General features: G+C 35.5%; 1 protein-coding gene across 7 annotated transcripts in view; it reads left to right on the top strand.

Annotated features, from left to right (window-relative positions):
• The window catches only part of ERCC6L2 (ERCC excision repair 6 like 2), a 139,854-nt gene that overhangs the window by 98,631 nt on the left and 28,159 nt on the right, over window positions 1-13,064 (top strand). For all 7 annotated transcript variants that reach the window (XM_060101568.1, XM_060101564.1, XM_060101567.1 and 4 more), the window contains 3 exons: window positions 1,300-1,380; window positions 2,802-3,963; window positions 9,763-9,917. In XM_060101568.1, coding sequence (XP_059957551.1) covers window positions 1,300-1,380; window positions 2,802-3,963; window positions 9,763-9,917 — 1,398 coding nt within the window. The remainder of the gene's footprint in view (window positions 1-1,299; window positions 1,381-2,801; window positions 3,964-9,762; window positions 9,918-13,064) is intronic.

The raw sequence follows: 13,064 nt of genomic DNA, 5'->3' as shown, positions 1-13,064 counted from the left end.
AAACAGGAGTTAAGGATGACTCCAAGTCAACAGAAGACTGGAGTTGCCATTTACCTATCACAAAGGGGTTCTGACAGCTTGTAGATATCTGTTGCTGCCAGTTGCATCTGTTGTAGGCATTTGGCTTCTGTTGAAGAGATAAAAGGGAGTTCTCGGACAGAGGCTTCCCATTCCCTTACAGTAATAGCCTCTAGGCACTGGAAGAAAAGATCTCATGACAATTCAGGAACTCTTTATCATTCTTTCAAGTTCTTTAGGGGTGATTCTCACTTGTTGCCCTGGATACCAGGTAACTGGAACCATGCCATTGCTATATTATGAATATTGGTGTATTCGTAAGTTGGATATTTGTAACTCTGGTGATGATAGTATTATTTCCCCTTGTTCTATCAACAAATAAAGGTTTGAAAAGAGAAATAAATTTATTTCCTTTTGAAGAAGAATTTAATATTCTAGAATCTAGGCCATTAAATATCTCTGCTAAATGATATACCAAAAGCTATAAAAGCATACTTTCCTAAAAGATGTAGCAAGCCTATTATCTAATTAAGATTTTTTTAGTTTTATATTAGACGGATATTTTCATTTTAATGTCTACTACACTGAAGGAATCAATAAACATATTTTAATGAATATGAACTATAAACACACGAGCAATATAAACTAGAATATCGAGTTCCCAATACCCAACATCATCTGTGGTATTTAAAATGTTGATAATATGTCCTTACAGTTATTTCAGTATTATATAATATTTACACATATACAATAGTTATATAGTTATCATATAGACATAGTTATTGTGGCTATCACTACTTGGTAAATTTTTAACATTTTTTCACTCTCCCTCCCTACTAGGGCTTTTACTGGAGTTTGCTGAAAAATGTTATTAGTTATCTATCAGAAAAAGTAAGCTTATGATAAGAAGTAAGAATCTTTTATGAGCCCAGCCGGCTTCCACTGTGCCTCTATACTACCTAAGAATTATGATCATTTAAAAATATATATGAATTCCTTAATTAGCAAATTGAAAAATAGCATTAAGAGAGTTAAAGCAGGCTGTACTCAATTTTTTTTTTTTTTTTTTTGGCCATACCACGCATCTTGCAGAATCTTAGTTCCCTGACCAGGGATCGAACCCAGGCCCATGGCAGTGAAATCACAGAGTCCTAAACCACTGGACCACCAGGGAATTCCCCGTACTAAGTTTTCTTAACTCTAAGTTTTAGCATGCAGTTGCTGTTGTTTATCTGGTTGTTTCTACCCTATATTTTACACAGTTATTTGCATTCTTTATAGAGAGAAGGCCAAGTGGAAGCAGGGATCATGACAGCTACAACATGGTTGAAAGAGGAACCTCCAGTACACAAACTAGAAACAGTAAGCAATCTTTGAATCTGTAGCCTAGAACTCCTGGGAAACATGTATGTGAAGATTTTAAGTTTCTTTTCCTTTTCCTTCATTTTTCAATGTGTAAAGAACATGTTTTTTTAAAAAAAGTCAAGGACACAAAGAGGACTGTCAGTAAAATTAATAATCTAGGCTAATATTTCATATCATATCATAAAAAAAAAATTCAGGAGCAGTCACCAGGTGTTTACATCCAAACTGGAATTTTAACTATGCCAAACTGTAAATCCAAAATTAAATGCACTGTATAGGTAACCAATCCAACCTAAATAATTTTTTTTTACTAAACAACAAATTAAATGGAAAAATAGCAATCAATGTATATTTAAAATTATTAAATTCAAACACCAAACTCACTCTCTGACTCAAGCAGATATTTTGAGTCCTTTGTCTTGTGGTAGTTTGTCATCTCACATACTACAAAATCTATACTGTCATCATAAAGTCTTTTTAAAAGTAAAGAATATATGTAGAAGATTTTTTTTAATTGTTGTTGCTATTTTTTTCTTGTTTTTTTTTTTTAAGGGATTTAACTCTAAATTTATACTAGCCCAAAGATATAATGGGCTATATGATAACTATATATTATGATATAACATATATATATATGATATAACAGTATATCATATAACTGTATGATAACTATATGCAATGATAACTATAAATTTATAACACCCCTATAAATTTATATAACCAAGTATGGGGTGAATATTTTTCTAAATTTTTAGAAATACATGAGTATCAAATGTTGGCAGAAGTATTACCAGATAATACTTTCCCAAAATCTTTTACTAATGAAGCCTCAGTTTTCAGAAACTGAGAATGTATTTAGCTCTAATTAATGTGAAAAAAGTAAATATTGGATTTAAATTTGTAGCAAATTTTACTTCAAAATAGCTTCAATATTTTCTTTATTTATGGTGGTCAAGATCCTATCCAATCTATTTTTAATCAATTAGAAACATTTTCCAGTTGGGAATTCTTTAGCTCCTACAAATTTGTTTTGTTTTTAACGCATGATTGAAAGTATCTGCTGGACTGTCATAAGCAATAAGTTGTGTGCTTTTCACTTTGAGACCAGAATCAGTCTCTGCATCTTATAAGCTAACAGCTCTGCTCTGTGTTTTCCTTATAAATAACTTGATCATTTGACATTCTAGTTTTAACTTTTATTTATTTGGAAAGTTATTCAACTTTAAAAGAGTATACCAGACTGTAATATTAAATCCTTTATGTTTGTTTACTATCAATAAATGTTTTACTTTTAGAAAATACCAAGTAATATACTTGTACATAAATTATCTGCCCAAATTCAATTCCCCTCCAGTGTGATAGATTTGATATCCTTATTTTGACGTTTTCTAATGTTTCCACCATTGCTTCTTATATAGGCTAGGGAGCCTGACTGTCAAGAACACAAAGGTCCCGAACAGCCTGCAGAACCACTAGCAAAAGAAGCATGTGATCTCTGCAGTGATTTTAGTGAAGATGAATCAGTAGGAAACTCAATAATAAAGACTGCTAAAAACAAAGCATCTGACTCAAGTAAAGCTTCAGGTTCTCCTGGACAGCTTACCTTACTCCAGTGTGGTTTCTCTAAATTGTTTGAGACAAAATGTGAAGCAGTTGAGGATAGTGATGAAAATATTGCCTCTGACGATGAATGTTCTGATGAACAGCCCACATGCCTTTCAACAGGAGCCAAAGATGTTGGTTGTAGGAAAAGTCAAGACTCTGTTGGTACTTCAAAGCATCAGAAATTCACTAACATCCTAAATCCAAATGGAAAATATATTTTTGATAAAACTGAGATTTTAGAACAGAATATTTCTTCTGAGTCTGATGATGAGAAAAATTTTAAAAATACAGTTGGCCACCATTGCATTTCACAGAATGTCACAGAATCAGAAGATAGTGATATCATCTTTCCCACACAGTACAAAACTCAAAGATTCCTCAAGAAGAGTGTAAGGTTTAAGCCACCTGTGGATGGATCTGAAGATTCTGAAACAGAAAACCCTGTAAATATAAGAAATAATGGTGATAATAGAAAGACCAATGTCAGAGGAAATGGACTAATTTCAAAACAATTAAATCCTGAGAACAAGACCCTAAAATCTAATACAAAAAGAAAATGCAGTAGTGATATTAGTGACGAATCTGATGACATTGAAATTTCCTCCAAGTCAAGATTAAGAAAGAAAAGAACTACTAGTTCTCTGAGACTTAAGAGAAAAGAGGAAAATAAAAGGGAACTTTACACTTTTCCAAAAACAATGAAAAAAACAAACCAACTGTGTGCAACAGATGAAGCCTATACCTCTCAGGCTATTGATGATTTTACATCCTCAGATGATGATTTATCTGTTAGCCACATCAGTGTCTCTAAACAGAACCATAGACCAAAAACTATAAAAAATAGAATCAGTTTCTCTTCAAAATTACCTAGCCATGAGAAAAACAGCACTTTCATACCAAGAAAACCAATGAAATTTCCAAATAAGAGCATTGTCAATCAAGATCAGATGTGTGAATCAATGGATAAATTTTTAGGTAACTGCAGATATATTCTGAAAACTTTTCTTTGCATATTTGTTTCGTGCAATCAAATAGTTCCGCAAGAGATTCTTGAATTAACTTGAATTAGCTCTACAATCAAGATGCTACATTGAGACACAGTGAGGAAGTGGGTGGTAGCAGGATAAAGGGGAAGACCACCTAGGTCAAGATAGAGAACTTTGTCATCTAGACCAGGACCCCTTCCATGTGGCCCATCTGAATCACAACCTTCCCATACACTAATTATTCTAACTTTTTTGCATTTTTATGGCTTTATTAAATGTATATACATTTGATACTAATGTGTATCCCTAGACATTATAGTTTAGTCTCACTCATTAAAAAAATTTTATATAGCTTAATGTATAGGATTCCTCCTCCATCCCTTTTGTTTCTTTACAATTTATATGATTTCTCTGTTGAAGAAACCAGGCCAGTTTTTTCTGCAACTTGCATATTATGGATTGGTGCAGTTGGACATATTTCTCCACCCTCTATATTTCCTGAAAATGAGCAGTTGGCATCTCACACTATTTCAAACTCAGGTTCAATCCCTTTGACAAAACAAAAGTTAGTGTTTGACAGAATGTATGCTGGTTTCTCTCTTTGTGATCTGAGCAGCCATTGATGCTTAATGCCTAGAATTATTTATTCATTCAGAGTAGCAAAATGACATTTTCTACTTCTCTCATTTCTTTTTCATTTGTTAGTTAGGATGCTTCTGTAAGGAGATACTTCCTCTCATCTACTATTACTTACCCAGTGGTACAGTTCATATAGAGAAGGCAGGAAAAATAATTTCTTTAACAGCTTTTAGTATAATAAATTGATTTCCTATCATCCTTAGATTTCTTTTCTTAAAATCATTATGAATTAATTGATTCAAACACATTTAATGAGTCCAAATCCATTTCAATTAATATAATTATTGAGGCTCAATTTTCCCATCTTTGGACAGTGGGAGCCTTTAAAATTGAGCATTTTGATTCCTGAGATCTTTAACATGATGCTAATCATCTTTGATACCTATCAGGTATTACAGGATGTTCCATCATGCATTTTTTGCCTCAGACCTAAAATCAGTCATTTCTCTAAGAAGTCTTGGTTTCTTTTAGTGAGAAAGTGTGTTTCAAGACCACAGTCTGGTGCTAGGAATGATCATTACTACTACTTGCTTGGGCCTTTTCAGTGGATAAATTGTTCGTGTTATGTATGTTTATATGTACGTGTGTGTGTATATATAGGTATATATGAGTTTATATGTGTATTTATGTACATGTATGTATTTTTATATATGATGATAAAATATTTCATGAATTCATATTGATACTTCCATATTTGTACTTACTTTGGGGGTATAGAGTTTAACCTCTATCATATTTACATACCACTTCTATGCTGATAATACCGGTTCTTTGGCATATAGGGAATGATTTAATTATAATGTTCTATAATTACTCATGTTTTATCCATGTTACACAAAAGTCAAATAAGAAAAATATTATTATAATATAATTCCTGGAAACATTAAGGTTTTGGGGTGGTTTTTTTTTTGTATATACTCTCCCATTTCTGCCCATTTTTAAAATGGATATATTATGTCTTCATTGTCAACATACATGAATATTGCATTATACTCTCTTCTCTTAGACTTCATTTATTCTTGGTTTGCAGGTAACTATAAATTTAATGCTTCTCATTAGTCAATGTCTCTTATGTCAATGTCTCTCTAGTCATTTTGGTTGTCTGAAGTTTATTTTCTAGTAGATCCCTTATTTCTAGTAGATCCCAGGAAGTACTCATGAGAGTAATATTCCCTGAGATACTTGTTCATAGAAGTTTGTGCCCTTTATACTTAAAAGTCATTTTTTCTGGATATAAAATTCTTGGCTTACACTTTCTTTTCTTAAGTATTTTAAATATGTAGCTTCATTTTCTTCTGGCATGAAGTATTGTGCTATGTTTTTTTTTTTTTTCTTAGATTCCCAAAGTGTGTTTTTTCTTTTCCTTATTTTCTAGTAATTTTACTAGATTATATTTTGGTGTTTGTCTTAGCTCAGGCTGCTGTAACAAGTTACCATAGACTGGGTGGCTTAAACAACATTTATTTCTCACAGTTTGGGAGGCTGGAAGTCCAAGATCGGGAAGGGTTCTTGATTAGGGCCCTCTTCCTGGTTTGCAGATCACTGCCTTCTTGCTGTCTTTACATGGTCGAGAGAGAAATCATCTCTCTCATGTCTTTTATTATAAGGGCACTAATCTCATTCATTAGGGCTCCACCCTCAAGACCTAATTGTCTCCCAAAGGCCTAACCTCCAAACACCATCACATTGGGAATTAGGGCTTCAACATATGAGTTTTGAGGGGACACAAATATTCAGTCCATAGTAGTCTGGATCAATATTCTCATAGTGTAGTTTCAACTCAGTTTTTATTTAAGGAAAGCTTATTTGTACTAGTATTTTTAGTTACTTGTTCTATTCCTTTACTTTGACTTTCCTCTTCAGGAATTTCTGTTATTCAAATGTTCAGTCTTCTTTGCCTGTCTTCAGTATTTGTCACATTCTCCCAAATCCTATTTTATTTATTTTTCATTTCTTTTTGCTTTTTAAAAATGTCCTTCTGTTTCTCTTAAATCAATATCTATTGTGTTTATTCTCTCTTATGTTCCTTCTAATTTAGTCTCCATTTCTGAATTTTTTAAAAAGTTTCTTTGTCTTTCTGAGTTCTGCGACTCATTTCTGAGTTATTCTAATTCTGATTTATATTGTTGGTTCCTATATTTTACCATTTTCTTAAGGTGTTTTACCTAATTTTGAAATCAATTACAATTTTGTTGTTTTGTAAGCATATCTTTCTGGCATATTTTCATTGTAGGGATATTATTCTGCTGCTTATTCTCTTTACTCTTATAATTTTTATGAGATTTGACCCTCTTACTCATTTTTATAGAAATTCTTTTCCCTGAATTTTTTTAAATGAGGCAGAGTTTAAAAAATCTTTTCTAATTTCACAGAGATTCATATTTGTTATTTTTCTAGTGTTCAAAACTATGATAGGATTTCCTGTTTCTGTTTACCCTGCTTTGCTCTAGACCATCTCTTTCCCTCATCCCTGTTCTTCCTATTCTGCTCATTTTGACTCCATCCCAGCAGTTTTTCCTCATTGTAAGGCCCTGGTCTGGGAGCCCTGGTGGGTTAGTTTGGGGAGTTCCTTAGGGCTAGCTTGCCCCAGCCCCTCAGGCCTTCTTACCACAGCCCCCTGTACGCTGTACTCAGCTTTAGAGAATGCAGAACCTTCCCAGATCCAGCTGTTGATCTCCAAATAACCCACTGTGCTAGGGTCTCCTGTTCTCCGATCCATCAGATGCCACCCTGTCACTTCCTTCTTCCTTCACACAGACCCTGATGCCATGCAGAGTGTGTAGCTATTAGTGGGTTATACCCTCCCTCTTGTATTTTAGGGCTAATAGGAGTATCTTGTCATCTAATTTTGTTGTAAGTGTTGTCCTTTGGTTTTGCAGTCTAGTTGTTCTCATGTTCTCATATGGGGATTTAGAGAGATTGAAAAACTGCTTCCCCTTACCACCATCTGCTGAGAATCTGATTAGTAGTTTGTTTTTTGTTTTTTGTTTTTTTTGTTGGGGGGTGTATGGTGCGTGGTCCTCTCACTGTTGTGGCCTCTCCCGTTGCGGAGCACAGGCTCTGGACGCGCAGGCTCAGCGGCCATGGCTCACGGGCCTAGCCACTCCGCGGCATGTGGGATCTTCCCGGACTGGGGCACAAACCTGCATCCCCTGCATCAGCAGGCAGACTCTCAACCACTGCACCATCAGGGAAAGCCCTGATTAGTAGTTTTTAAGAGTTAGCATTGCTTTCAAAAGTGTCTCACTCATTCCCCAAAAAAATACATGAAAGAATCTGATATGTAAGCAAGCTTATATTTTGATAAGCTTTCTTTTGTGGTTATTTAGTAGTGTCATTTAAAAGTTCATTATGATATATATTTTGATACCCTTGTAATTAAGTACAGGTTTACCCTGCTCTCCTAAAGAAGAGCCTTCCTATGTAACTTTGTAAGCTGAAATGGTGTAAAGCAAATTGCCTTAGGACACATCTTGTTAATGGTTGCACAGAATAAATCCAGATAAAGCACAGATGCTCACAGACACAGTCCAAAACCATGATGGCTTGGTGCTGAGATGCTGAGTGTCATTCCTGGGGAAGGAGCTTGGTGGTGCCAGGCTTGCTGCTGGGCTGTGTGCTGCCTCTATAAGGGCTTGCTGCAAAGCAAACACTGCAACACTTCACTTTTCGCCCTTTTTCACAAAAGCGAAAATTCTCTGGATTTCTTTCTGTTAGAGTGAAAACAGGTACTGACGTAGGTCTTTTGGAAAAGCTAAGTGGTGTAAAGCAAACGATCAAGAACTAAGGGATACCGGTACTGGACTATCCTTTGGTTTCTGTGCTACAATTAGATTTTAGGTTTGAGAAATTATTGCATAAACTTTTTTTTTTTTTTTTTTTTTTTTTTTTGCGGTGCACGGGCCTCTCACTGTTGTGGCCTCTCCCATTGCGGAGCACAGGCTCCGGATGCGCAGGCTCACCGGCCATGGCTCACGGGCCCAGCCGCTCCGCGGCATGTGGGATCTTCCCGGACCGGGGCACGAACCCGTGTCCCCTGCATCGGCAGGCGGACTCTCAACCACTGCGCCACCAGGGAAGTCCTGCATAAACTTTTTTAAAAGAGCAGCTAAGTTTTGTTTTTTCTTTTTGTTTTTTACTGTATAGAAGGTGTCAATAGTTTGTGTGGAACTCATTCTATTTTGAATAATGCATAAAATGTGTCATCAAAATTAAGGAAAATCTGAGTAAATTTTCTACCAGAATCCTTTTGAAGGTTTTAAACTGTTGGTATACTTACTACTGATATTTTGAAATTTAAGGCGAATATTATCTTGGTTACTCTTTTACTCAGCTTATTTAACAACATCTTGTTTTCTCATGATTGGCAATTCTGGTTGAGAAAGGTTCAGGACTAAAACAGCACAAGTGCTGAAGGTCATAATTGAGGTTCATTGCCAGAGCTGTTTGAGGGAGCTTTTATAGACCTCAATTTGAGCCTTCTTTTTTATGACCGCAATTTAAAAGTAAATTATAGGTGCCCAGAAGCAAAGCAATAAAAAAAGTAGCCATTTTTTATACTTCTTTCAGATAAAAGGTGTAAGTTAATTTTTTTCATTTCCTAAAAACCTCCAAATCTGGGCATATGTACAAAAAAGACAGTATACAAACAGTAAAACTGAACAAAGCCAACCAAACGAAACTCCCTGGTCATAAACCCCATGCTCCTATTTCGTCACTGTAATCAAATACATGTTTAAAGGAACAGGTGAGGTTAGCACGGCGTTTAAATTAGTAAACTTTTTTTTTTACATCAACAGAGACAACAAATTCATAGAGACAACCTTCCACTATGACTTTCCTCTTAGCCAAAACCCTCATTTCAGGCTTAAATCTAAAAATTGTTACATGATTCAGAAGTTCTTATATTGATGAGAGGGAAAAGTCATTTCTAAGTTAACCTAGACCAATATATTTTAACTCTTTCTCTTTTCAATTGTTTTAAAAAAGAATATTGTGATATTGACATACAAACAATGTTTTTCTTGAGGATTAAAAATAAAATAAGCATAACCTGTTTTTAATGTGTTGCCGATAATTTTTAAAGTATACCTTGAACCATATTGCTTCATCATGAGACATCACTTAATAAACATCAATTACCTCTTAGGTGGTGTTCAGGAAGTGGCTTACATTCACTCAAACCAGAATGTGATTGGATCAAGCAAAGCTGAAAATCACATGAGCCGATGGGCAGCACGTGATGTATTTGAATTGAAGCAGTTTTCCCAGCTTCCTGCTAACATAGCTGTTTGTTCTTCTAAGGTAAGTAGAACATAGGATAATGTATCTCTAGTTTTTACCTCATTTTCACTGAAGTTCCTCAATAGGATCTTGTGTAAGTACTCCCTCAAAAGTACCAACAAGACTATAAATGACTTACAAATAAGTGTAAAAAACAGAATACCATTTGGGGCACTATATTCACTAAAGATGTTTTATATTAAAAGACAAATCTGTATCTAAATGCCTAATAATGTTGAGTTGCTTAATAGTTTCCCACAGTGAAAGTCTGCAAAAATGAGGAATCTGAGGGAATCACTTAAATCAGAACCAAAAATACTTCTCATATGGAAAAAGGAAAATGTATCATTAGATTTACCTCCATAATTTTTCATCTAAAATGAAGTCACACACAAAAACTAACTTCATATAGAGTTTATATTTTTAACAAAAGGATTTTTATAATGTTAAAAGTAATAAATACTTCCTATGGGCTCTTCTCATTTAAATTTGCTGTTATATATATAGAAATAAGGCTTATATAAAAGTGATATTTTATTTACACTTTTCAAAAGTTTTAAAAAATATTTTCTTCTCTTTGGCTTATTATTCTTTCTTAATTCCTTAGAGCTAGGTGTCTGAGGAGTAGTTTTTCTACCACTTTATGTGTAGAAGTGAAAAATTGGTATTGTATATAACAATGACACTTTGTTTCAAGTTAGTGCTACTTTTGGGAATGGAGGGTGGGGGGATGCTATCTGAACTGTCAAGCTGAGACAGGAGATAGATGGGCCCCCAGGGCAAACGGTTTGTGTTCGTTCCTTGTGGACCGGTACTCTGAGATGGGAATAACAGGACAATTGAGAGAGGAGGCTGGACCCTGCTCAGAGGGAAGATAAGAAACCACTTATTCCTCATTCTTGAAGTCAGGAGACCTCCCAGACTACACATGAGCAGAAAGGCTCCTGGGAGGTCAAAAGGGGAATGATGCCAAGTGTCCAAACCTACCCAAAGGCCTCTTCCGTAGAATTCATCTTGGCTAAGAGATGCATACGCACACATGGAAAAATCCTGAGCTATACCAAATATGGACTTTGAACCAGGCAAATCAAAATGACTGGCCAAAGGAAACCCGAAGAAATGCCCCATAAAAGTGATTCAAACTGCCTCGAGGGTGCTACTCTTTCTCTGAGTCCACCCATGTGTCTATCCACACATACTCTTTTTCTCGCCTAATAAATACTTTACTTGTTTCACTACTTTCCGTCTTTGTGGGAATTCTTTTTCTGCAAAGCCGTACAGCCAGAGCCTTGTCACTGGCCACTGGTCTAGTGGCTAGGATTCGGTGCTCTCACCAGCACGACCCAACCTCAGTCACTGGCCAGGAACCGAAACCCCGCTTCAAGCCGCTGCAGGCCTAGGCCACCCAAGATCAAAGCTATCTTCATTTATTTGTACCTCATCTGGTTTGACAAAGATTTTGGATTGTCTTAATAAAATCAGAATACAAAATTAAGTTCATGACCAAGGAAAATATAAATTAAGACGGAAGTTCAAGACTGGTAGAAAGTTAGAATGCAGGTATATAGGATATACTATACTCTCCCAGATATATTTTTTAATGAGAAATTTGATTGAGTTTCCTGGTAGACAAAACAAAGGAAGTGAACAGTGTATTTAGTGTTTTCTCAACTAGTACATTTGGAAATGTTGGGCAGTTTGGGTGGTCACAATGACTAAGTGCCTGACTGGCATTAATGTCTGGAGGCCAGGGATACTAAATGGCTGTCCTGGGGGGTGGGGAGAGCATCCCACATGCCGAGAATTGTTCTGCCCAAAATGCCATAACCCCCTGCTGAGAAACACTGAGCTAAATGATTGTCCTTAAGGAAAAAGAAAAACAAAAAACAAAAAAATAGCTCTTCTAAGGAGGAGCAAAGCTTTTCCTAGCGTTTAATTTGAAAGAAATTTGTCACCTGGCATTTTAAATGGGGACCACTGAATGATCTAGTTAACTGTCAGTTGTCTTATAATATCCTTAGAGTAAATGTAATATTGAGCTTTGAAAGGCTGTGCTTTTAGCATTTTTCAGTGTAATCCAAAGGCCCAATTCCAAAATGCAACTCATGAAAGCAGTTTCATGACCCAAGTATGCCACTTTTTAATATTCTCATTTGATCTTGGAGTATACCATATCTCAGCCAATGCTGTAGATAGCATTTCTACAGTTTGACTACCTTGTAGGAGCTATATGAAAAAGGTAGGCAGAAATGTGCTGGGTTTGCCAGAAATTTACTGTATTAAAATGAAGAGCGTATCAGAATCTTTTAAACAGACAGCTAATTTTTTATTAGGTTTTTCTTTCTTTTTAAACCATGCCTTTTTTTTAAACCATGCTCTTTTCCAAACAGATTTTAATGTGAAAGGTCAGAAAATTTGGCAAACTCTGTAGTAGATGTTAATGCAATAATTTAACTGGATATTGGTCACTAGCTTATTTAAATATTTCTGAGAAGAAATTTACAGCCATGTAATACCTCCCAAAACGGACCCAAGAAGCAACCCCTAGATATAGAAGCAATAAAAAGTACCTTTGGAACCTTCGTTAGGAAAATTGTAAAGATGAAAATGCTGGAAATATATTTTGCCTTTAGTTGGCGGGGGGGGGGGGGGGCGGGCGGTGCGAAGGGATTCCCTTTATCCTTACATTAGCAATACCAGTAGTTTTCAACCTTTTTCAGCCCCAGCATTCTTGAGATGAACAGCACAGTCTCATCAGAAACCTTGTCTTTTCACAGTAATTTTCAGAGTGAGGGGCATTTCTTACCAGGAAACAAATTGGAATACCCAGCCCCTGGAGTTTCTGATATGTCCTTTGAGGCCATATATCTCCCCAGTCACACATAGACCAATTTAGTAGACCTTTTTCAGGGAATATGAAGAAATCTAGTGTTTAATGACTAAATCACAGTGGGTATAAAATACTCAGGGAAGTTTTAAAGCTATTAAGCAGGAAGTCCAGTCCCATGCCACCAATGCTAGCAGGCATTATAGAACAGTCCATATAAACATACTTATTTCAGTGGCTAACTTCTTTAAATCAATACTTGATACAGTAAAATTCTGACAGAATAAGATTCAGTCCCTCAGATTTGACCTATATCATTTAATACATCAGGTTAATAATAT

Source organism: Mesoplodon densirostris, chromosome 6, assembly GCF_025265405.1.
Source record: "Mesoplodon densirostris isolate mMesDen1 chromosome 6, mMesDen1 primary haplotype, whole genome shotgun sequence".
Lineage (NCBI taxonomy): Eukaryota > Metazoa > Chordata > Mammalia > Artiodactyla > Ziphiidae > Mesoplodon > Mesoplodon densirostris.
The sequence above is the reverse complement of the archived record's forward strand: the minus strand, read 5'-3'. Positions and strand labels throughout refer to the sequence as shown.